The 24,403-nt window shown below is 36.4% G+C and overlaps 1 protein-coding gene across 1 annotated transcript in view; it reads left to right on the forward strand.

Moving 5' to 3' along the window:
• The window catches only part of LOC150105358 (voltage-gated potassium channel subunit beta-2-like), a 740,084-nt gene that overhangs the window by 275,211 nt on the left and 440,470 nt on the right, over window positions 1–24,403 (forward strand). The window contains exons 8-9 of the mRNA XM_090393939.1: window positions 17,827–17,871; window positions 17,974–18,017. Of these exons, the coding sequence (XP_090250065.1) occupies window positions 17,827–17,871; window positions 17,974–18,017 (89 nt within the window). The remainder of the gene's footprint in view (window positions 1–17,826; window positions 17,872–17,973; window positions 18,018–24,403) is intronic.

Here is a 24,403-nt window from a genome sequence, read left to right on the forward strand (position 1 = left end):
TGTTTTTTTGTGATCACTGATGTAACATTGTAAAATATAGGAAAGTATTATTATTTTTTTAACTTTAGTATTCATATCTATTTATTTACATTATATACATGTGTACATTTCGGTATACAATTACTTTCATATAAATTATATGCATCTACATTGTAATCTTATGAACAATGAAACTTTACAATTCTATTAGCCACGTGTACAATTCGGTACAATAATTTTGTATCACTTTACTTTTTATCACCTCTAATAAAAATGACATATATTTTATAGTATTTAGGCAAGAGTACTATAATTTCTTATTTTTTTCACTTTTTCATTCTTAATATTGTTTAACTTTTATATCAATGACACTGTCAGTGAATTTCATCATCTGTTTGCAGATGATGTGTAGCTGAAAGGGTTATTAGTAATAGTGTAGATGTGGCAGCCCTGCAAGAGGATTTGAGTAAACTGGACAGATGGGCTAATAAATGGGACTATAGGGTTTAATGCAGCAAAATGTGAAGTTTGGAATACATCGATGGGAGGCTGCATACTCTTTTTGGAGGAGCTGTACTGGAGGAAGTAGGGGAGATAAGAGATTTGGGGGGGGGGGGGGTGATGATTGATAGAAATCTGAAATTCAGGGTTTGCTGCAATACAAAGAAGGACGCTGACCTGTAGAGATAACAGAGTTGTCATTCCATTGTATAAAGCCCTAATCAGAACACACTTGGACTATTGTTCTCAAATTTTATCCCCAGGATTTGAAGGAGATCAGTTAACTGTGGCAAGAGTACAGAGATGGATAATGATGGTTTCAGGAGTATATAATGTTGGTTATGAGAATCAGCTGAGGGAATGTAAACTGCAACGTTTGGTAGATAGAAGAAGGAGAGGCGAATTATATTTTATTATTTTTGTAATTTGTATTTTTGGTTTAGTACAGAATGTTATATAATAATAATAACAGTAATAATAATAATAATTATTATTATTATCATTATTATTATTATTATTATTGGTTAAGGTATTGAGACTTTTAAACTGGTGAGAGATAGTTACAGGGTTGACACTGGGGAGTTCTTTCACTTGGTGGAACAGGGGAAGGAGCGAGGACAAGGGGCCATCCCTGGAAGCTATGAAAGAAAGCTGTGAGCAAGAGGGCGAGTAGTGGTTTCTTTGCATGGAGGGTGGTTGAACTGTGGAATGGATTGTCTGAGAGAGTGGTGAGAACAAGAACAGTCAGTGAGTTCAAGGAGTGGTATGATAGACTTTGTGTTTTCTAGGAAAGACTTCCCACGATGAGTTTTTCGACTCCATGGAGGCCTGAATAATAATAATAATAATAATATTCTTATAATTTGCATAATGTGCAATTCATATAACAGAATTATAATCACAGTAATAATTTGCAAATATAGTTCACAGTTACACAAGGCAGATAATATGATTACATGCTGCATTTTATATTTTATTCGTCATCATCATCATCATCAAATTCCTGACATGTACCCTCAAGGGATGTACAGGATATGAAAAATTTACATCATTACTAACTTCCTATCTATAATTATCCTCCAAATCAGTCTGTTACTTGTCAAGACTCCAACATTATCAGATCTTATATTTCTATCGTCTAAGGCACTTGGTACCGTATCAATCCACCAGATCTTGGTCTTCCTCTGGGTCGTTTTCCAGCCAACCTGGCAGAGAACACTTGTTTTGCTAATCTTCACTCACCCATTCTGTTTAAGTGACCATACCACCTGAGATTAGCTCTGCTAATGCATTCCTGGATGCTGACAATGTCAAGTTCTTTCCTAATATCCTCATTTTTAATATGATATTGCCATCGATGCCATCAGTTCACACCTCTAATCTTTCTGAGGACTCTCATATCTGTGGTCTCTAGTATTTAGTCAAGTGTTTTCCTTCTGACCCAGCTCTCAGATCCATAAGTTAAAACTGGTTTGAACACTGTCTTGTATACAGCTAATTTAGTGTTCTGACTAATTTCTCTCTTATTCCATATGAATTTATTCAATTGACCATACCAGCTTTGTTGATTCTGTTGTCTATTTCCATATTTAATTTACCATCTTCACTAAAAATCGTGCCTAAGTAGCTGAAATGTTTTATTTGTTCCACAGGTTCCCCGATCACAACACAGTTGACATTTTCAACAATTCTACCTATTTTCATTGTCTTTGTCTTTTTAATGCTCACCTTCATACCATATCTATTACAACAGTTATTCAATTTAGTCAGGGAATCTTGCAAACTTGTAGTGGATTTACTTAGAAGTATAACATTATCTGCATAAAGCAAAGAGCTGGCATTAACATCTCCAATTTTGATATCATGTTTGATACCACTTTCCTTCATAATGTGATCCATATAGATAATGAATAACAGAGGGGATAATGTACAACCTTGTCTCACACCAGATTTAACATTAAACATCTTCCTGTACTTCTTTCAATTCTAACTGCTGACTTACAACTCAAATAAGGACTAAGTATTGCTTGATATAATGCCCCATTGACACCATATAACTGTAGCGTATTGAATAGCTTCTCTCTTGGCACCTTGTCATATGCCTTTTCCAGATCGACAAAACTTAAATACAGATCTTTGTTATATTCCCATGCTTTCTCAACTATTTGTCGTAAAGTGAAGATCTGATCCTGACAACCTCTATTTGGCCAGAATCCAGCTTCCTTCTTCACCAAACTTTTCTTCCATAATTCTTCTCAACCATTTGAGAAGTATACTAACATAAATCTTACCAGGAACACTCAGTAGGGAAATACTTCAGTTTTATTTCCCTTTTTATATATGGGTACTATTAGAGCTCTACTCCAATCATCGGGAATTTGTCCCCCTGTCCTGGCTTTCTGAACTATGCAGTGCAGCCACTGTAAGACTTTTATACCACCATACTTCAGCATTTCTGGTCGAATATGATCTACTCCTGCTGCCTTTCCACATTTCAAGCCTTTGATGGCTTTTTCTACTTCAAGTATGCATATGTATTCCTGACTGCATGCCTGGTCAGTGTTTTTTACCACTGTGCTGTCATCACTGCTTGTTTCATTTAGCAGTTTTTCAAAATAATTACTCCATACTTCAAGGATATCTTTTTCTCCTGTTTTCATGTCACCTTTATCATCTCTAACTTCTTTTACAGCACTCTTTCCTCCATTTCTGAGCTTCTTCAACAACCTCCAGAATACCTTGCCACCTTCTTGATATTTATTTTCTATGTTCTTGCCAAAGTCCTCCCATGACTTTTGTTTAACTAGTTTTACACAGTGTTTCACTTTCTTGCATTTGTTTCTGTATTCTCTAAGAGCACAAGCTGACTTATTTGCCAGGAACTTTTGATATGCTTTCTTCTTTTCCTTCACTGCCTCTTTAACTTCCTGTTGTCCACAAGGGAGTTTTGATTTTTTTATCCTTGCAGACAACCTCACCACATGCCTCTCTGACTGAATCAATCAGGGTTTTCTTCAAGGCTTGCCACTGAATCTCCAAGGTTTGGTTCCTGTTCTCAAACTCTTTCGTTTTTTCTTCAATAATCTTTGTGTATTTTAGTCTACAGTTCACATCTGAGAGCTGCTCAACTTTTATTCGCTTTTAAAACTTTCTTACATATTATTCTTTTTAATATGAAATTCAGTTTTATCCTGCTCAAGACTAAATAGTGATCACTTCCAATTTCAAATCCTCTGTACACTCTGGTGTCCTGCAACAGAGAGAAAACATCACGATCAACAATAACATAGTCAATAAGACTTTTCTTACAATATTAATAATGGAAAAAGCTCACGTACTAAGATTATTTAATAGTATAATTTTCAGGCATCTTCAGTACATATTAAGTTCAAATTAAACAATAACTGACAATTCCAAAAAGCGCCACCAAATTGCTGGTGTAAGATAACTAAAAAAGGTCAATAAATTTCCTTTAAAAAAAAAAAATCAATACAATAAAAAGTTAGGAAAGATTAGCTGATTTGTAAAGTACTATCTCCCATAAAGGGGATAGACGTAAGCCATCGGATCTGTTTAAGTTAGGAGAATGAAGTAGAGTTTCACATGTTTCTTTATAAAGGCATTCCATGAGGAACTGACTTTTGTGAAGAACTCTTGTCTTTCTCCAATGAACTCTATGTCTAGTGAAGATGGCATGTTCTGCAAGTCCAGGCTTTTCAGGTTTAAAGTATTCAATATAAGATTGGTGTTCTTCTAGCCGAATAGAGGCAGATCTTCCCATTTGCCCGAAATAAGATAATCCACAAGAGCATGGAATCTGGTAGACACCTGGAAGATTAAGATGTGGAAGCTTGTCCTTAGGAGAACTGAGAAAGGTGGAGATTTTTCTAAACGGTCGAAAGGCAATAAAAATATTCAGTGGTTTTAAAACTTTTGCTATACGTTCACTGATGCCTTGTACATAAGGGATAGGAATGCGCATTATTTCTTCTGTGTTTGAAGAGGAAGATATATTAAAACTACTCAAAGTTGTTTTAATGAAGCAATTCTTATAACCATTAGATAGAAAGGAAGAAGTTATATATTTCAAGTTTACCCTAAAAGTAGAATCAAATAAGCAGTTAGCCTTTTTAGATCTTCTAATTCTTCGTCAACCAGATGGTAACCTATATTTCTCGGTTTATAGAAAGAAAACTCATACAGGCCATTATATCCATGCGGAATCTCATCACCATCCCAGTCAAAAGGCAGAACTAATAAAATACTGGTTCATCGGGCCAACTCCTTTTGTTCTTCAGATGATCTTTTACAGAAAGAACTACAATATATAACTTCTTCCTTTCTATCTAATGGTTATAAGAATTGCTTCATTAAAAGAACTTTGAGTAGTTTTAATATGTCTTCCTCTTCAAACGCAGAAGGATTAACAAGCATTCATATCCCTTATGTACAAGGCATCAGTGAACATATAGCAAAAGTTTTAAAACCACTGAATATTTTTGTTGCCTTTCGACTGTTTAGAAAAATCTCCACCTTTCTCACTTCTCCTAAGGACAAGCTTCCACATCTTAATCTTCCAGGTGTCTACCAGATTCCGTGCTCTTGTGGATTATCTTATTTCGGACAAATGGGAAGATCTGCCTCTATTCGGCTAGAAGAACACCAATCTTATATTGAATACTTTAAACCTGAAAAGTCTGGACTTGCAGAACATGCCATCTTCACTAGACATAGAGTTCATTGGAGAAAGACAAGAGTTCTTCACAAAAGTCAGTTCCTCATGGAATGCCTTTATAAAGAAACATGTGAAACTCTACTTCATTCTCCTAACTTAAACAGATCCGATGGCTTACGTCTATCCCCTTTATGGAAGATGGTACTTTACAAATCAGCTAATCTTTCCTAATTTTTTATTGTATTGATTTTTTTTTTTTTTTAAAGGAAATTTATTGACCTTTTTTAGTTATCTTACACCAGCAATTTGGTGGCGCTTTTTTTGGAATTGTCAGTTATTGTTTAATTTGAGCTTAATATGTACTGAAGATACCTGTGACACATAGGCGAAAATTATACTATTAAATAATCTTTGTACATGGGTTTTTTCCGTTATTAATTTTGTATCGATATGTCTACTCACGGTATACCTCTTTTAAAACTTGAGACTTTTCATATTCCTTGCTTCTTCTCTTCATGTGAATTTGTGCACATTTTTATGTTGGAACATGGTGTTAGTAATAACCACTCCATGTCCTGAGCAGAAATCCAACAGGTATTTGCCATTATTATTAGCTTTGATCTTTTCCTCAAATTTTCCCAAAATATTTTTGTATGTCTGACAATCATTTCCTATTCTGCTATTTAGATCCCCAACAAGGACCAGCTTTTCCTTTTTCATTGTGTCAGTTGCTTTTTCTAAAACATCACAAAATTCCTCCACTTCTACCTTAGTAGAACCTTCTGTGGGACCATAGGCACAAATAAGTCTCATTGTCCAATTCTGCATTCTGATATTAGCCCACATCACTCTACTTGAGACTGCCTGCCATTCAAGAAGATTAGCCTTGTATTTGGTGTTGAATACTATGGCGATCCCTTCGTTTTCTTGATTGTCATTTCCTGAATATAACATTTTGTATTTATTGCTCAGAAAGATCTCACCAGTTTTTGTCTTTTTAGTTTCAGTCACCCCTATTATGTCGATCTGGTACTTATGTAATTCTTCAGCTAGCTCCATTTCTTTGCCATTCAGGCTTCTTATGTTGAGTACCAATCTTTAAATCTGGTGATGTTGAGTTGGGGTGTGCTTTCAGATTTGTTCCAGTAGCTGACTTTTCGCTGTTCGCCCTGGTTCCCTGGTGAAAACAACAAGGGCCTTGTTTAACCGAGCGATGCCCCAGCCAGCAGGAAATTTTGTCATATTGTACCATTATGTTGTATATTGGTTTAAGCCAATAAGAATACAATATGGTCAGCTAAATCCCAAATTGCACCCATCCTCGTTTCAGTATCCAGGTAGATACCCAACAGGGTGCACCACGAGAAGGTGAGGATTGGACATTAGGTCAGAAGCCCTGGTCAGTTCTCCGCATTCCTTTAAAGGCTATGTGGAGGTCTCCTCTCAGTTATACAGCTTTGACCCTTAAGCACCCCTTTATATTTTATTATATATATTTTTTTTTCCTGTGTAGCTCAGTGGATGTGGCATTTGCACACCACGGCACTTGGCCGCACGAAGGAAGACTTGGTTTCGAGTCTAGTCGGTGACTAGAGGAAATTTTTCTAAGCCTTTTTTCGACCGGTTCCCAAGTTAGTCGATCTCTGGCATGGGCAAGCGAGTTTTTCCTCCTGGAAACTCGGGTTTTTCGTCCCGTAAACTCAAGAAAATCGTTGGTACTAGTGGAGATTGAAACTGCCCACTCAATCTCCAAAAAGGTAGATAGGGCTAAATGGCCTTGCCTACTCCCCGTATACGGGAATAAAAAGGTGTTAGCTGATTTATTTTTTTTTGATATTTTTTCCTTTTTTTTTTTTAATTTGACAAAGTTTTATCATTATCATACAGGCTATTTACATTTAGACTATTCATGTATTGTATTTTGGTTTAGTACAGAATGTTATATACTAATAATAATAACAGTAATAATAATAATTATTATTATTATCATTATTATTATTATTGGTTAAGGCAGGGGTCGGCAAACCGGGGTAAATTACCCCAAGTGGGGAAAAAATTAAATTCTTGGGGGTAATGAGGACTGAATAGACATAAATAAAATTATATAAAAAGCACATTCCTTGTTATGACAGCAATTTTTCTTCTCGCAACACTGCATCTGGCCAATGTAATATACGTGTTTAGGAGACGTCACGCCATGTTGAACTCCAAACAATTTGGTTGCTAAGGCGTTGTCATGTGGCTAAACAGATATTATTTTTCAGTTGTCTATTACCTGCCTTAACCTTATTTTTTGACTTAAACAAAGCAAAAACACATGTTTTTGCTTTGTTTAAGTCGATTTAACTAGTTATTTAATTTAATTTATTTCAATAGTTCTATTTTAAGTGTAAGATTTTCATTTATTAACCATATTTTAGTTTCATGTTAGTTCAATAATTTGATTAATATATTTTCTCCTTGCTTTATTAATTTTCGATAGTCAATAAAATAATTAAATACTACCTTCATCCTGAGGACATGTCTTGGTGTCACATTTACCAATTAAATTATTGTAAATTTAAATGAACTTTAAAAAACTTAAATTCAATCACTGTCTTTTTTACCCTTCAGATGACATCAGCTAGAAAAAGAATATATGGAAGAGTTCCTCAATTATGGGTTTACACAAATAGAAGACAGAGGAATAATGAAACCACAGTGTGTTGTCTGTTTGAAAGTACTGACTGCAGAATCTTTTAAAAAGAGTCAATTGAAGAAACACTTGGATAATTTGCACCCACATTTGTCTTCCAAACTGCAGGAATACTTTGTAAATGTCTGTCAAAAGACAAATACTGGACAGCAACTTGAGAGGCCACTTCAAGCAACTTCGGCATCAAAGGCTAGCTTTGAAGTGGCCAAGTTGATTGCCCAAAACAAGAAACCATATACTATTGGTGAGGAATTGGTTAAACCAGCAGCTTTGGAAATGGCAGAGATTATGTGTGGTCAGAAAGAAGCCATGAAACTAAATTCAGTGCCCTTGTCTGCAAAAGTTGTGAAAGAAAGAATTTCTATTTTAGCAGAAAATGTGAAGGAACAAGTTATTTCTTCAATAAAAGAGAGTAAATGCTTTGCTATTCAGCTTGATGAGACTACAGATGTCAGTAGTAATTCACAGTTGATGGTGTATGTTCATTACAAAGGTTTACATGCAATTGAAGAGGAATTGTTGTTTTGTTCTCCTCTCGAGTTGTGATCTCGTGGAATTGATGTCTTCAATAAAGTTAATGAATACTTTAATAATGTTAATTTAAAGTGGGAAGATTGCATTGCTGTGTCTGTTGATGGAACTCCAGCTATGTTGGGTCGTGTAAGTGGTTTTTCGGCTTTGGCGAGAGAAAATAATCCAAAAATTGAAGTTAACCGCTGTATGATCCATCGGCAGGCACTGCTTGTGAAACATTTGGAACCTGCACTGGAAGCCATCATGCATGATGTTATCAAGGTTGTCAATATTGTCAAAGGACATGCACTAAACAGACGACTATTTCATGAATTATGTAAAGATGGTGAGGCTGAATATACAGACCTACTTTATCATACAGAAGTGAGGTTGCTTTCACGTGGAAATGTTCTGAATCGAGTGTGGGCTCTCAAAACTGAACTTGAAATTTTTATGGTTGAGCAAAAGCATGTTCTCACAGATAAGTTTACAAACTCCTTGTGGGTTGCACATCTCGCATATTTAGCTGATATTTTTGAGTATGTGAATGCATTTGCCTATTTTGTCTATCAACCAACCTCTGCAATCCACAAACTCCCAATCTGTCAAGTGTAGGAAGCATTTTTTTACATCACTCACCAACTTAGTCACTCTCTTCTGAATCCTCTCCACAACCTCCTCATCTCCAAGGAATCCAGGTGACCAGGCTAGAGCACAGTAATCCAATTGTGGAGGTATCAACATCTTATAAAGGGGAATAATAACCTCTTTATCTCTGGATGTTAGTGTGCTCTTCAATAACCAAATAATCCTATGTGCAATCTTGGCCACCTTAGCAATGTGTCCCCCTGAACTTTATATCCCTATCTACCAACACCCCTAAGTCCCTAGCCTCATCAATCTCTTGGATTAACCACACTTTTCCTTAATTTCCAGGGATGACCTCTTGTTCTTCCATCACTATCACACAGCTGAAATATTTCCCCTACATCAATCTTATAAAATCCTTTTAGTGATTTAAATGTTTCTATCATATCCCCTCTTCTCTGCCTATCAACCAACCTCAGCAATCCACAAACTCTCAACGTGGTACACAGCCGTTTATCTTTTAATCCCAAAATGCATAACTGTACACTTTTCCACATTGAACTGACATCATTACCTTTTGCCCATTTTGCCAGCTTATTTAAATCATCCTGCAAACTCTCAACATCAGCTTGATTTTTTATTGCACTACCCAACTTTGCATCATCAACAAATAACTGAATATCTCTCTTCAAGCCATTTCCTATATCATTTATATACAAATTAAACAATAACGGCCCAAGCACAGAGCCCTGAAGCACACCACTGTTCACCTGCCTCATCCTGGACTTTGCTCTTCCATACACTACTTTCTGGTATCTCTCCATGAGCCATTCTCTTATCCCTATCACCAGTTTAGTATCCATCCCCATCTGCTCTAATTTGTGCAACAGGATTCCATTGGGTATCCTTTCAGAAGCCTTAGCAAAATCCAGAAGTATCACTGTGTGTAGCCATTTCCTTTGTCCAACTCAGATGCCATTCTATTATAAAAAGTTAATAAATTGCTAAGACAGGATCGACCTTTAACAAAACCGTGTTGGCCCCTATAGAGTATCATATTTTGATCCACCCATTCTTGAATTCTGTCTTTAACGAACTTTTCCAATACATTTTACCACCACTCCCAAGATGGTGATTGGTCTGTAATTAACTACTGCAGTCTTAGAGCCACCTTTATGAAAAGGAACCACTTTGCCTTCCACTCTCTCTCTCTAGGGACCATACCAGAGTTCAAACTTAAGTTAAATAACCAAGTAAGAGGTGTTAATAATTCCCGCACATTCACGCAACACCTGAGCTGATATTCCGTCTAAACCTACAGCAGTGTTTGCATTTAAATTCTGCAATATACTAAGTACCTCTGATTTATTAACTTCACTTCTTACATTAGTTATTGCTACAGGTACAGAGATATCCTCACTTGGGGTGACAGACTTTTGAAAAGTGATCACTCGGTAACTCTACTATTGCATCTGAATTTATCCTTCTGAAGTCACATAGCAGAAGAATTCTTTCGGCCCTTGATCTCCTTGGGTAAGGTCTTCTCATAATCTGATTTAGTTTTTCTTACTATGTTGGTAACCTTCCTGGTTTGAGCCTTGTACTGCTCATGGGTGTACTGATTGCCTTTCTCCTTGTAAATTCTCCATAACATGTTCTTTTTTTGCAGATCAAGCCTGATACTACTACTACTCATCCATCTAATGCCTACGTTATTTGTCTTCCTGACCATGGGAATACATTCTGATATTGCCTTCCTCAGATACCCACTGATTATATCCCATGCACTACTAACATCTTTTCCCTGCAATAGGTTCTGCCATGGGATAGCTGTAAGCTCACTACCACATGATCACTCTCACCAATTGGAGGTAACATGGACACCTTACTTATGCATATGTCCTCTGAACCTATGACCAGATCCAATACTCTCACACCACAAGTCTCTTCAATTATGTGCTGTTTCAAGTAATTATCTCTTAAAAGGTGTATGAATTCCATTTCCTTTTTGCCACGTGATATTTCCTTCTTCCAATTGATATCACCATAATTAAAATCCCTCATAATAATCACTAATCCTGCACTCATTGCACTAATTTGCTGATGCATGAATTCAATATTAAACACCAGACTGCCTCAAATGAACTATCATTCACACTTCTATCCTCTTGATATACTACTTTCTTTGGCTGCAACTCATCAGCTATCATCAGCAATACTCCTCCCTCTGTTCTGTCTTCTCAATCCTCCCTGAAAATACTGTACCCATCACATTCAATTCCAGTAACCACATCTTCTGCTGACAGCAAGGTTTCACTAATGCCTACAACTTTTGATGAGATTGCACTGACTAATGCCAAAAATTCTTCCCTCTTATTTCGAATGCTTCTTGCATTAGTATACAAAAATTGCAGATTCCCTTTAGTTCTTGTACCAACTTTAGAATTGATATACATACTATTAATTTCAGTAGTCCCATGCCAACTTTTATCCACTCTATTCTTCAAATTATTCTGTGAAAAAGGATCAACAGATATACATTCACTGAATAAGTTTCTCCCTCTTACACTCAACCTTTTCAATTTTAGTTTCCCTACCCAATTACTTCAACTTGTTCAGAAAACAGTATGTAGGCATCAGATGCTGGTGATTTGTAAAGTGTATATTGGTGGGAATGCTATTATACTTTGAAGGTAGGGTTAGCTGTTATGAAGAGAGTGGGATTTACATACACTATTTATGTTGTTTGGTATTTTTATGGATGGAATGTAGGTGTTGGATGCTGGTGATTTGTGAAGCGTATATAGGTGTGAATGCTATATTAATTGTGTTGGTAGTATAGCTTCCAGTTTGTGTTTGAATGTTCTGTAATTGTCTGTGTGTTTTAAATTTTTTGGTAAGTTGATGAGTAGCACGGGTATTAGATGTGATCTCACTGCAGAACTGTATGAGTTGTTGAAGGATCTAGATGTATAAAGAGTTGTGGTGGGTGTGTTATGCAAAATGTGTCTCTGTTCTTATGATAGGTGTTGAAATAATTCCTTAGTAACATATGGTACTTCAGATTTTTAATGCTCAGGATTTTGTGCATCATAAAGGATTCGGTTATTGGCTGTTGTATGTGAGGCCTCCAAATTTCTGTTAAAATAATTTTCCTATGTAATGTTTCTATTGTCGCTAGATGGCTGTTTGATGTGTAGACTTGATGATGTTATGCCGTACCTTAGTAGTAATTCACAAATACTGTGATACAGGAATTTTTGTACATTATATGGAATCATGTCTTTTACTTGGAAGAGTTTTACTGTGATGATCTGGAGTTTTATGGGTGTGATTTCCGGACATTTGCAGCTATTTTTGTTGTTAATGCTGCAGTATGTGTGACAGCGTAGCAATAGTGGTGCGGGGTGCCTAATTCTCAGATTATGTATAATTAACATCTGCATCTTGGTGCTGTTGATTATTATTGAGTTTTGGTAGAAGCAAGTTGTGATTTCATTTAGATCTTGTCGTGCTTTGGAGAGCAGTGTTGATGTCTGTATGGAGTGCTAATAGCACGGTGTGATCTGCGTACTGATATATTTGACTTCTGTGTGGTTATGAACGTCATTAATGTATGTGTTGATTAGAGTAAGTGATAATATGGTGCCTTGCAGGATACTGTGTTTTATTTGTATACCCCGGCTGTAATGTGTGCCTATTTTTGTTACTTGTGTTCTGTTTGAGGGATAGTTCCTGAACCAAATATGCAGTGTTTCTCTTATTCTGACTGAATGTAGTTTGGTCAACTGTATGTCATGTTCAAGTGTATCAAAAGCTTTAGTTAAGACAAGAATTATACTTCTAATAAGGTGATGGTGCGTTTTGTTTTCTGAAAGCCGTATTGGTTTAGTGAGATAATGTTGTACTTCTGTAAACAGCTCTGTCGTCTAGTGTGTGTTATTTTTTCAAGAATTTTGGAAATGTCTGGTAGGTTAGCTATTGGTTAACGACGTTCTGTGTATCATTTCTTTTGCCAGGTTTGTAAATTGGCATAATTATCACAGTTTTTAGTTGTTTTATGGAATAATACCAGTGTCAAATATTTTGTTCATGCATCTCACAAGCAGGGGTGCACCAGTAGTGTCCGATGCCTGTGTGCAAAACTTTAGTTGGCACCCCTATCCCCTTCCAATAAAAAAATCACTTTAAAAACACATTTTTTTAAAGTATTTCCTCCTCTTTGGCGCCTTTACTATCCTGGTGCCTGTGGGCGTTGCACATATGGTCGACGCGCCCCTGCTCACAAGTATAGGATTTATTTGTTCAAAGTATGTTAAAAGATCTGTGAGTCCTATTTTGTCTATTCCTGGAGTGGAGTGGAGTGGAGTGGAGTGGTCTTTGGTTTTAGCTGTGAGAGTGCTTCCTCCAGTTCCTGTTTTGTAACTGGTGGAAAATACAGTTTGCTGTTGACTTTGTGTTGGTAATTTTTCTTTGTTCGTTGTTTGATTATCTTTTTTGAGTTGTGTGATATTGTTTGTGAAAGAGTGGTTGAATAGGTCTGCTAGTTCCTTTTGGTTAATATATCAATTTTTTTGTGAGAAAATCTTGTGGTGAAGTTTTCTTTTTTGAACTTAGTAATTCGTTAAAGGTAGCTCATATTTGCTTCATATTTTCATTATATTCCATAAATGTTTGATAGTGGGATGTCTTTTTGCCCTATGAATTTTTGTTTTAAGTTGATTTCTTGTGTTTTTTTATATAATGTTTGTAGATTAGTGTTACTGGGTAACTTTTTAGTCTTTTTCATAGATTTTCATTTACAGTAATACTATTTAGAATGTTGCCATTTATCCATGGATTTTGACCCTCTAGATCCTTCAACAACTCATAGGCAGTTCCAGTCTGTTTTTCATAAGGCTGTCAACAATGCTTTTAATATGATTGAGTTTTGCTGTGTTGGGAAGGAGGGTGAGGTGACATGATGAAATGCAGTTGAGACAAAGTAATGATTGGCAATTTTGGCATTAATTACTGATGTGGTATATCTATGGATGGGAGCCCATATGTTGATATGGTCAATGCATGACTGTATTAGTGAATTGTTGAGTATTTTCTTCTCTTGTTGGAGAGTTTATGGTAGGGGTTTTATGTTATACTGACTTAGTATATCAAGGTATGTGTTAGTGGTTGAAGAAGCATGGGCAAGAGTATTTTATTATTATCATTATTCAGGCCTCCATGGAGTCAAAAGACTGATCGTGGGAGGTCCTTTCTAAGAAACACAAGTCTATCAAGACTCATCCAGAGAGGTCTCCTAGGAAACACAAAGTCTATCATACCACTCCTTAAACGCATTGACCATTCTCACTCTCACCACTCTATCAGGCATTGCATTCCATGGTTCAACCACCCTCCATGCAAAGAAACCACTCCTCTCCCTCTTTCTCACAGTTTCCTTTCATAACTTCCAGGGATGGCCCCTTGTCACGACTCCTTCCTGCTGTTCAACCAAGCGAAAGAATTCCCCAGTGTCAACTCTGTAACCACCTCTCAACAGTTTAAAAGTCTCAATCATATCACCTCTCCTTCTTCTATCCACCAAACTCTGCAGTCCACACACCCTCAGCCGATCCTCATAACTAACAATGTACAGTCCTGACACCATCTTAACGACACCATCATTTATGTTAATGTCTCCTATTAGGATGAGCCAATGTGTTGTACTGGGTTCAGTGCCACTTAGCCATGATTCTAATTCATGCAGAAAGCTGAGTGGATTATTATCTGTGGGTCTGTATATTATTTTTATTGTGTATTTGATGCTATATTTGTTGTTATTTATAATTTTCAAAATTAGTGTTTCCACATGTTTCAAACGAGTTTGTTTTTCAGTCACACTGTATTTTTCTTTGATAAATGCCAACATGCCACCTCCTCTTTTGTTTGGTCTGCATAAGTTGTGGGACTGGTAGTTATTAATGTTGTATGCTTAACGTTTTATGTCATTTATTGCAACTCTGGTCAGGATTAGTAGGTCTGTGTTTGTCAGTGTTATCAATGTAAGCCAGTGTTTCTTTATACTTCTTATGTTTGTGTGTATGATAGTGAAGTCAGTATTGGTGGAAGTGTTGTCTGTCCACTTCTTCAAAAACTTCGAAATTTATTTTCTGACTGGATATGTTCACCCAGATTTTAGATCAGTTTTTAAAATAATTTTAAATCTTGTTCTTAGGATGGGGAGAGTTAATATATTATTTTGGTAGACTGCATAGATCTGATTCTCTTGCAGTTATATAAACTCGAGTGTTTTCATTCTGTCTCATAAATATCTGTGAATTCTTAGTCAACAGGAACTTGTAGTTTTTCTCTCTTTTTGTTTTCCTTGTCTTGGTATTAAAGATTTTTAAGGTACAGAGTCCAGTGTTCAGATATATAGATTGGAATTCAGAGTTTCTTGTTAGTTAGGATCGATGTTGGCGACCTTGTTTTTTGCTTGCTGCTAGAATGCGGTCTCCCAGACTACTGCTGGCAAAATGAGTGATAATTGGTGGCAGTCTCTCTTTATTTTTTTGTGGGACTTGATTAACAGAGGTGATGTCTGTGGTTGTGACTGGATGCTAATTTTGGTGCCAATCAGTTGTATATGGTGTTTAAATCTTCTGTCTTTTCCTTTGGTATTCCCTCTATTTGAAGTTCTTTTTTTTTTTTTTTTTGTTCTTTTGTAGTATATGCTCGATTTGGCACTTGAAAGTGTTTACCTCTTTCCACAATTCTTTATTTTCACAGTTGAGGTTTTCTTGTACTTCTATTGCTACCGTTAAATTTGTTTTTATGTCTGATTATTTTTATAATTAAAGTTAATATAATTAATATTTTAGTATGTGTTGTTATGAAAGTGGTCTGAAAAATTCTCAGCCTAACAATGAAAAATCGAATTTATAATTTCAAAATTATTTTTATTTTTCAACATAATCTCTCTTAAGACTAATACATTTATTACAGCAATGCTCCAGCGCCATTATCCCGTCCTCCCTGTGGTAGTTCTCAGTAAAATCTGCAAAATACCCCTCTACAGCTGCAATCATCTTGATTCAAAGAAAAATATTGACCAACAAGGAAGAGTTTTAGTTTTGGGAAGAGACAGAAGTCGGAGGGAGCCAAATCTGGGGGTATAGGGTGGATGTTCCAGCAATTCATAGTGCAGATCCCTTAATTTTCCCATTGCCAAAACACCTTTGTGGGCAGGTGCACTGTCCTGATGAAAGATGATTTTTTTCTTCTGCAAACAAGGTCTTTTCTCACGAATTTGTTCGTCTAGTCTGGTTAAAAGATCAGAATAATATTCCCCATTTATTGTTTTACCCTTTTCAAGATAATTAATAAACAAAATGCGTCCCAAAACATCGATGCCATGAGCTTTCCTGCTGAAACCTATGAAGAGAAGAATGCCCATAAACTTTTATGAACTTCGAATGAATTTCTTTTAGCGTTAAACCTTCTTTTACAAAGAATTTTATAACTGCACAATACTCAGTTTTATCCATTTCAAGGGATACAGACAACACTTTTGCTTCAAACAGCTGTATAAAACAAATTATTTGATAGAATGACTTGCAATTTCACATGGATACTTATGACAGATGTGCCAACTTAGAAAAAAAATCATGCTGATAGTGTTGCCATCTATGATCGAGGACGAGAACTTTTCTGACCACCGTCATATTTCCTGAAAATAATAGTTATGAGAAAATGATTGATGGAGTGTCTGTGAGAGAAGGGTGATCTGTTAAGTGGATTGTCCTCTTCTTGATACACTGGAGGTTTGGGCTACACCATCCCAAATGTGGGAACATTAATCTAAAATCAGACAGGAGTCAGAAGTAGTCTTTTGTACAAAAAAAGAATACCAAGTTTTTAGCAGCTTAGGAGGCAATTGATATGTCAAAGAAGAGAAAATTGATCAATACCAGATACTAAAATATTATCAAAAGTAAGAAGGAAATCAAGTAAGATCCTTTTTCTGAGAAATAATATTGAAATTCAATATATTATCTTTACTCCACTTGAGAATGGCAAGGAAATTAATGTTTATGACATTTTGCATATGGAAAACCTAGAAACTTTAATTATTTAAGAGCACTATAAAGTTTCTCGAATGAAGAAGAGATTGATGTGTACTGTAAAACTAATAATAGAATCTGAGATTGGTTAGAGGGGTTACTGATGTATAGTTGGAAGCATACTAATGAAAGCACATCTGTATGCTTCCTCCAGAACATTGACAGAAGAATGTGATGAGCAGAAACCATCCATTATGAAATGCAAAGAATGACCAGTGATGAAGTGGCTATCCAGTCACAAAGGGAAGAAGGGAGATCATAAGATTTTAACTTAGTGAGAAAGTGTTTGCAAGCTAAAATTCACAAAGAGTTTTAAAGCCAGAAGAAGAAGAAGAAAGTGTATGCAGGGCTTGATCAAATGCCTGGAAATAGCAAGCCACCACATGAGTTTCTTTAAACTTTTCTGTGTCTTATCAAAGGTGCAAGTTTGGTTAAGAGATCCGCTGTGTTGGATAGAATGGAATATCTATTTGGTGGGCCTCCACGAACAGATTTACTAACTTCTCTAGTTTACAAACTGTGGTTTTATTTAATTATTAGATTTCCTTTAATGAAGTGATATTTTGTATAAATTTCCCTTTCAGAATACTGTCAGTGTTACTACTGATTCAAATGTTACAGCTATACATAATGGGAAATTGTTGACCATCTGTAACAGCTGGGTTTATTTCCATTGCTCCATTTCATATATTGTCAAGTTTGTTTGAAAGTTGATTTATATGGTGATGTATTAAATTAGATTTTAATTTAAAAGTGCTTTTTATGGATTGCAGGAGATCAAGTTATATAATCACAACGAAACTTTTTTGGGGTGGAAGGTAAGTGTATGCCTTATCTAAATATGATATGCTGTAATTTTCAGGAATTTCTTTATTTTAGTAAATAACCTGAATCACATTTTTCTGCTTTGTAAATACTAGAGCAGAAACAGAAAGAGGACTTTCAAGGAAACATATTATCGAAGGCAAGTTTGGGTAAATGATCCTTTGACCACTCTTTAAGGTTGTGTGGCTGAAATAGTTATGAATGCTTTAAGATAACTGTGAGTTTCAAAGCATGTGTGCATGTGTGTGTGTGTGTGTGTGTGTGTGGTTGGTTGGTCGCATAATTGCATGCTGTAGTGTTTGCTTTTTTTTTTTTGTTTTTCTTTCTTTCTTTCTTTTTTTTTCTTTTTACCTTAGTGTTTCAGTAGTTCAGTTCTTCAGTGCATGAAGACGTGCTTGTCACTGTAATACTATTATTGTTGAATATCTAAATATGAAGTAAATTTCATAATAATGTAGATGATTTGTTCTTTTAGATTTTTCTGATATACAATTATTTTGTTACTGTAGAATTTGAGTATGTTCAAAGACAATATTCAGCCATTTGACAACTGCAATAATGGCATAGAGATCATTAAATTGACAAGTTGACTTTCACTATAGCAAACTGGTGAATCTACATGAATAGTTTGTTGTAATTGATAATTCAATATTTGTGAATTTGTGAATGCTGTACTTTAGAACAGCATTGTGCCTATGAAGATTTGATTGGGACTCTTCAGTAATTTTTGATAGTGAGTGGGTTTGTTATGATTATATTAACTATAGTAAGAGTAACTGTTTATAAAATATAAAATAATTTCAAGTAGTCCAAAGTTTCTTCAGCTTAAGGTTATTTCTGGCTGCCTCAATCTCAAGCAAAGACGATTAGATAAATTTTATGTAATAACTGGAAAAATTGTCTGTATTTTGATGAAATTTTATTGATTTGTGATAATTAAAACTAATTGCATACGGTTCTCAAGACTGCTGGTAGGTTTAGTCACATTTGTTTTCCATCCACAGAAGTCTCCGAAGAAAATTAGGTTACTCATTTTTGTGTAATGTTTGCTTATAGTGAATGAACACAATATGGTAATGTAAACAAGGGTTTACTAATGGGCAGCATGAAAACAAATTTGGTGAGTGATTTCTTGAAGATAGCATTGTCGTGAATGGAGTATGTATGCATGGTGAAATGTAAAGGATATGTTGGTAAAGAGATTGAACGTAAGAAGGGAATCAGAAGTAATGCGAGACAAAGGACAGTGAACAGTCTGAGATTATTATTATTATTAACACCAGACCTCCATGGAGTTTAAAGACTCATCGTGGGAGGAAAACACTGTTACACACAAAGCCCATCAAACCATGCTTTCAACTCATTAAATGTATTTGCATTCAGTCATTACAATATCAGGATGCATTTCACTTACCAACCACTCTCCATGTAAAGAACCTACTCCTTATGCTCCTGCTCACACTGTCGTTATACAACCTAGAGGTATGTCCCCTTGGTCTACTCCCCCCCCCCCATTCTACAAAAAATTTCTTCCACATTAACCGCTTGATAACAAATCATTACCAACTTAAATGTCTCAATCATATCCCCTCTCTTCCTCCTATTCACAGTGCTTTGCAAACTGCATTTGCTTAATCTATCCTCATATCCCACATCCCATGGTAATGAGGATATATTTCCAACATATCCTCATTACCATGAAAATGAGGGGACCAAATCTGTGCACAATAATCCATATAAGGCTGATCAATGCCTTATATAATGGAACCAGAACCTCTTTTCTGCAAGTTAAGGTACCCCGCATCGTTGCCATAATCTGATGTCATGTCTTCATAACTTGTGCATTGTGGCCTCTAGAATTTCAGATCCTCATTCACTACCACTCCAAGGTCTCTTATCTCCTTAACTTCCTCCAAAATTTCTCCACTAAATGTATACTTTGCATCTCATTGTTGCCTACCAAATTTCAGAACTTTACACTTGGCAACATTCAGTTAACAGTTCCATGCTGTTGCCCACTCATAAAATCTATGCACGTCCTCATGTAAGGCTACAACATCTGCTTGATTCCTTGTCATTCTCCTCAGTTTTACATCATCTACAAACAGTGGTATATGACCAGTTAAACCCATGTCAGTATCATTAATATACAGATTAAAGAACAATGGTGCAAAAAATGACCCTTGCAGCACACCACTAGTGACCTTCCTCTATATATCTGTATATTTCTGGAGTTTTCATACCTTAACCAAAACTCATAACACATATAACTGATCTATATATCTGGAGTTTTCATACCTTATCTGAAATTCCAGATATATAGATCGGCCTATAACCTTTTGCCTTAGCTTTATCACCACTTTTGTGAAATGGATCAATTTTGCCTTCCTTTGGGACATCTGCTGTTGCAAGAATCTTGTTAAAAAGGTAGGCCAAGCTATCAAACCATGCTTTCAACTCATTAAATGTATCTGCATTCAGTCACTACAATATCAGGATGCATTTCACTTACCAGCCACTCTCCATGTAAAGAACCTACTCAGGGAGTTAGCATCAAGGCAGATGCTAACTCCCTGAAACATTCCCTCAAGAACATAGTGATATGTCATCAAGTCCTATTGCCTTATTGACATCAATTTATTAACTCCTCAATATATATACCTTTTATTGCTCATTATTAAGTCCTCTCCCATTTCCTTCTCTACACTTGAGCTTCTGATTTCACACTGAGGATGAAACACCCTGATGAACTGCTCACTGACCACCTTGGCTATGACCTCTGCAGCAGCCACCAAACTTCTGCTTCCATAATCATTAATAGCATCTTAACATAATTCTTCCTAGCCTTGTTTTCTGATTTCTGATCATACTGCGCTTTTGTTGTCCTTACCAGCTGAGTCACTCTCCTGACCTGCTTTTTATACTCTTGACGCAATTGGTTATTACCATTATTCATCTTATGCTGCCTCTGAACTGCCTTCTTCTTACTGATTTCATTCTTAATCCCTTCGTTGATTCATTTTACACCTACCTTATTCAGCCTTTTAACTTTTTTAATACATTCACACATTGATGCTGTTATGTATTTCTTTGTCAGTTCCCAAGCAGTATTTATTTCCTTGCACTGAACTCCTCATTCCATGCTATAGCTTCAAGCTGTCTCCTAAGTTTGTTATAATAACCAGCCTTTTACTTCCATAGATAGGGCGCTCATGAGTCAAGCACAGTGACATGTATAAGAAGAGCTCCTGATTGGGATAAGTTTTCTAGGAAAATAATTAAATATATATGCGTAATTGTTTGAGTAAGAGAGGCTGTAAATGTTGTGCGCTACCAGTTTTATTAGTGTGGGGGATTTTTTTTTGCCAAAACTTAATTACGAAATCGTTATTATTAGACTTAGTAACCTGCAAATGCAAAAAATGGTGGTGGCATTGTCATTCCATGACTTTAATTTAGATTTCAGTCGTTTTGTTAAGTGTGAGTTCTGTTATATGTATTCTTTCGATTACATAAATGATTTGTGGATATTTGGTGAAAATGGAAGGAGGTGTGTGCGAAGTGTGACCTGAACGAGGAATTGATAAATGCAAATATGAAATTGATGACAGAAAGTGCTAGTAGCGAGAATGTCATGGAAAAATGGGTGCACGTTTGAAAGAGAGGCGCAAACATGTTAAAAAATCAGTAAAAAAGAAAAAGAGCGATTTGAAAATCGTAACGGATGTTAAAAGGGACAAACGTGAGGTGAGAGTGGTGGAAGGACATGAAATTGAGAGAATGAATGAAACTAGAAATGGTGTGACGCAGAAATCGAAAGTGAAAAAAATCGAAAGAATGGATGATAGCGAAAAAAGAATGAATGATAGCAAAAGATCGACACATTTTGGACTGAAAGAACAGAAACAAAGAAAGATGAATGAGTGTGAAAATGGGAAGAATGATAGCGAACGTTGGATGGATGTTGGATCGAAAATACGGAAACAAAGAAGGATGAATGAGAATGAAAGTGAGAAGATGGGGTCGAAAGTTAGAAAGTTAGAAAGATTGAATGATAGAGAAAATGCGTCACGAGATTCGGAAGTTGAAATGGATTGGATGAGGATGGAAATGAAATGGATGCGGAATGAAATTAAGAAAAAATCGGGTAAAAACTATTAAAATAAATAATGATGCCATGAAAGAGTTAACGAAAAATGAGCGAGTGGGTTTTTTGGTGACTCCATTATTAAAGGTTTGTTGGATAAGAGGATGCACAAGGTATGTTTTCCAGGCAGTAAAATGAGTACAGTGATTGAGGCAGGAGCGAGCAAAAGAGTTAATAGGTACAAATGATTTGAGAGAGGACAAAGAGTATATCAGAACGGATATCAGGAGGCTGCTTAGAAGGATAAAAGAGAATAGTGTGACAGGAAGGGTAGTTAGCGTGTTGCCTAGGTATGATTGTGGTGAAATGAGGCAGAGAGCAAGGATTATGAATGATATGCTGGCTGAAATGTGTGAGGAGACGGGAGTACAGTTTGTTAATGTGTGGAATGAGTTTGAGGGACGAAGTCAGCTGTATAGGAGTGATGGACTGCATTTGAGTGGTTATGGTGTGAGTCACTTGGAAAGACTGCAGCTGGAAGGTGGAGAAGTGAATAGACAGAATGAATCAGATCGAGTGGGATGACGTGGAAGAGTAAGACAGGAGAGATTGAAGAGGTGGTTATGAATGGGGAAGTGAGTGGTATGAGTATAGAAAATGAGAGAATGGGTGTGCAAGAGGAGCAGGGAAACGGGGAGGCTCAGGGTAGACAGGGGTACACAGCATGAGAAAAAAGGTGGATGTTCCAAGAGGAGGTGAGCATGTGTAGGGGGAAAAGGAATGGGATGACCAGGGATCAAGAGGAAACAGTTGGAATTGAAAAGTGTTTTAAAATGAAGAAGCAGAAAGGAAATGGCCCCAGACCAGCATAGAGAGATCACATTGAATGAGTGGTATCAGTGGAACTAGCTGTAGATCCAGAAATGAGCTGTTGTGTTTATATACAAATGGTAGAAGTATAAGAAACAAGGCAGATGAAATGGTTGCAATAATTGCGTCTGTTCACCCAAAAATTGTCGGAATAAGTGAGACATGGTTGGAAGAGGATGACATCCTGACAGGAATAGAGATGGAAGGGTTTCGTGAGGACAGAAGGGGTAAAAAGGGAGGGGGAGTGCTATTGATGATAGAGAAAGAGTTATGTCCATATAAAGTAAAGATGCAAGAGGGAAATAGTGCCAGTGGTTTTGAGGCCGTATGGTGTGAGATAGAGGTGAATGGAATCAAATACTTGGTGGGATGTTGTTATAGACCAGGTAATGTGGATGGTGGTGGTAATGAAATGTACAATCAAATTAGCCAAATAAATAAGAAAAGGGTGATAATTATGGGTGATTTTAATTATGGCAATATAGACTGGAATGATGAGATAGCAACTGGAAGTAAAGAAAATGAGTTTCTTGAGTTTTTGAGGGATAACTACCTCAGACAGTATGTAACAGAGGGCACATGGGGATTGAAGGTCTTTTGGATTTGGTCATTTCATCAGAGGATGTAATTATAAATGAAGTGTCAAATCATCCACTAATTGGTGAGAGTGACAATGAGGTGGCAGTGAGAGGACCTCTGTGAGTAAAGGGTGTATGTGGAACTACAAGGGGGGTGATTATGAAGAGCTCAGGAGACAGCTTGCAGATGTAGCGTGGAATGAGGAGTTAGCTGGAAAAGAGATCAATGCAGCTTGGGGGATTTTCAAAAACTGTTTAGTAGATGCAATGTCTAAAATGTATTCCAAGGGTGAGAAGGTTAAATAAGGTAGGTGTGAGATGGATGAATAAAGAGATTAAGCATGCGATACAGAGTAAAAGTGCATTGTGGAGGCAGCATAAGAGAAGTGGAAATAACCAATTTCATGAGGTCTACAAAGACCAGGCAAGGAGGGTGACTTGGTTGGTGAGGGTCGCTAAAGAAAATTATGAACAGCAGTTAGCTATTGAAGCCAAAAAGAATCCTAAGGAGTTCTTTCAATCAATACGTAGCCAGCAAAAGAAAGAATGATTATGGAAGGATGACATTGATTGGAGAAAATGGTATAAAGACAGCTGTTGCAGAATGTGTGGTGGAGATACTTAATGAGCAGTTCATAAAGATCTTTCAATCTTGTGAATGTGACTTCATGGAGGGATTGAGAGCAGTTGATGATGGGGAGGAGAGACTGACTGTACGTGAGCAAGAGGTGTATGGGGAGTTGAGTAAACTAATGTTAATAAAGCTGTGGGACTTGATAATATATCACCACGTATTCTGAAAGAATGTGCCTGGGAGTACACCTGCCTTGACATTTTTTTTAATATGAGTCTTGCACTCGGTCAAGTTCCTAAGGAGTGGAAGGAGGGAAAGATTGTGCCACTTCATAAAGGAGGTGATCGAACTCAAGCATCAAACTATAGGCCTATCTGTGTGTCAGGTGTTAAGTTGTTGGAGAAGCTTGTGAGAGC

Source organism: Typopeltis vanoorti, chromosome 6 (genome assembly GCF_054136105.1).
Source record: "Typopeltis vanoorti isolate ZY-2024b chromosome 6, IOZ_Tvanoo_1.0, whole genome shotgun sequence".
NCBI lineage: Eukaryota > Metazoa > Arthropoda > Arachnida > Uropygi > Thelyphonidae > Typopeltis > Typopeltis vanoorti.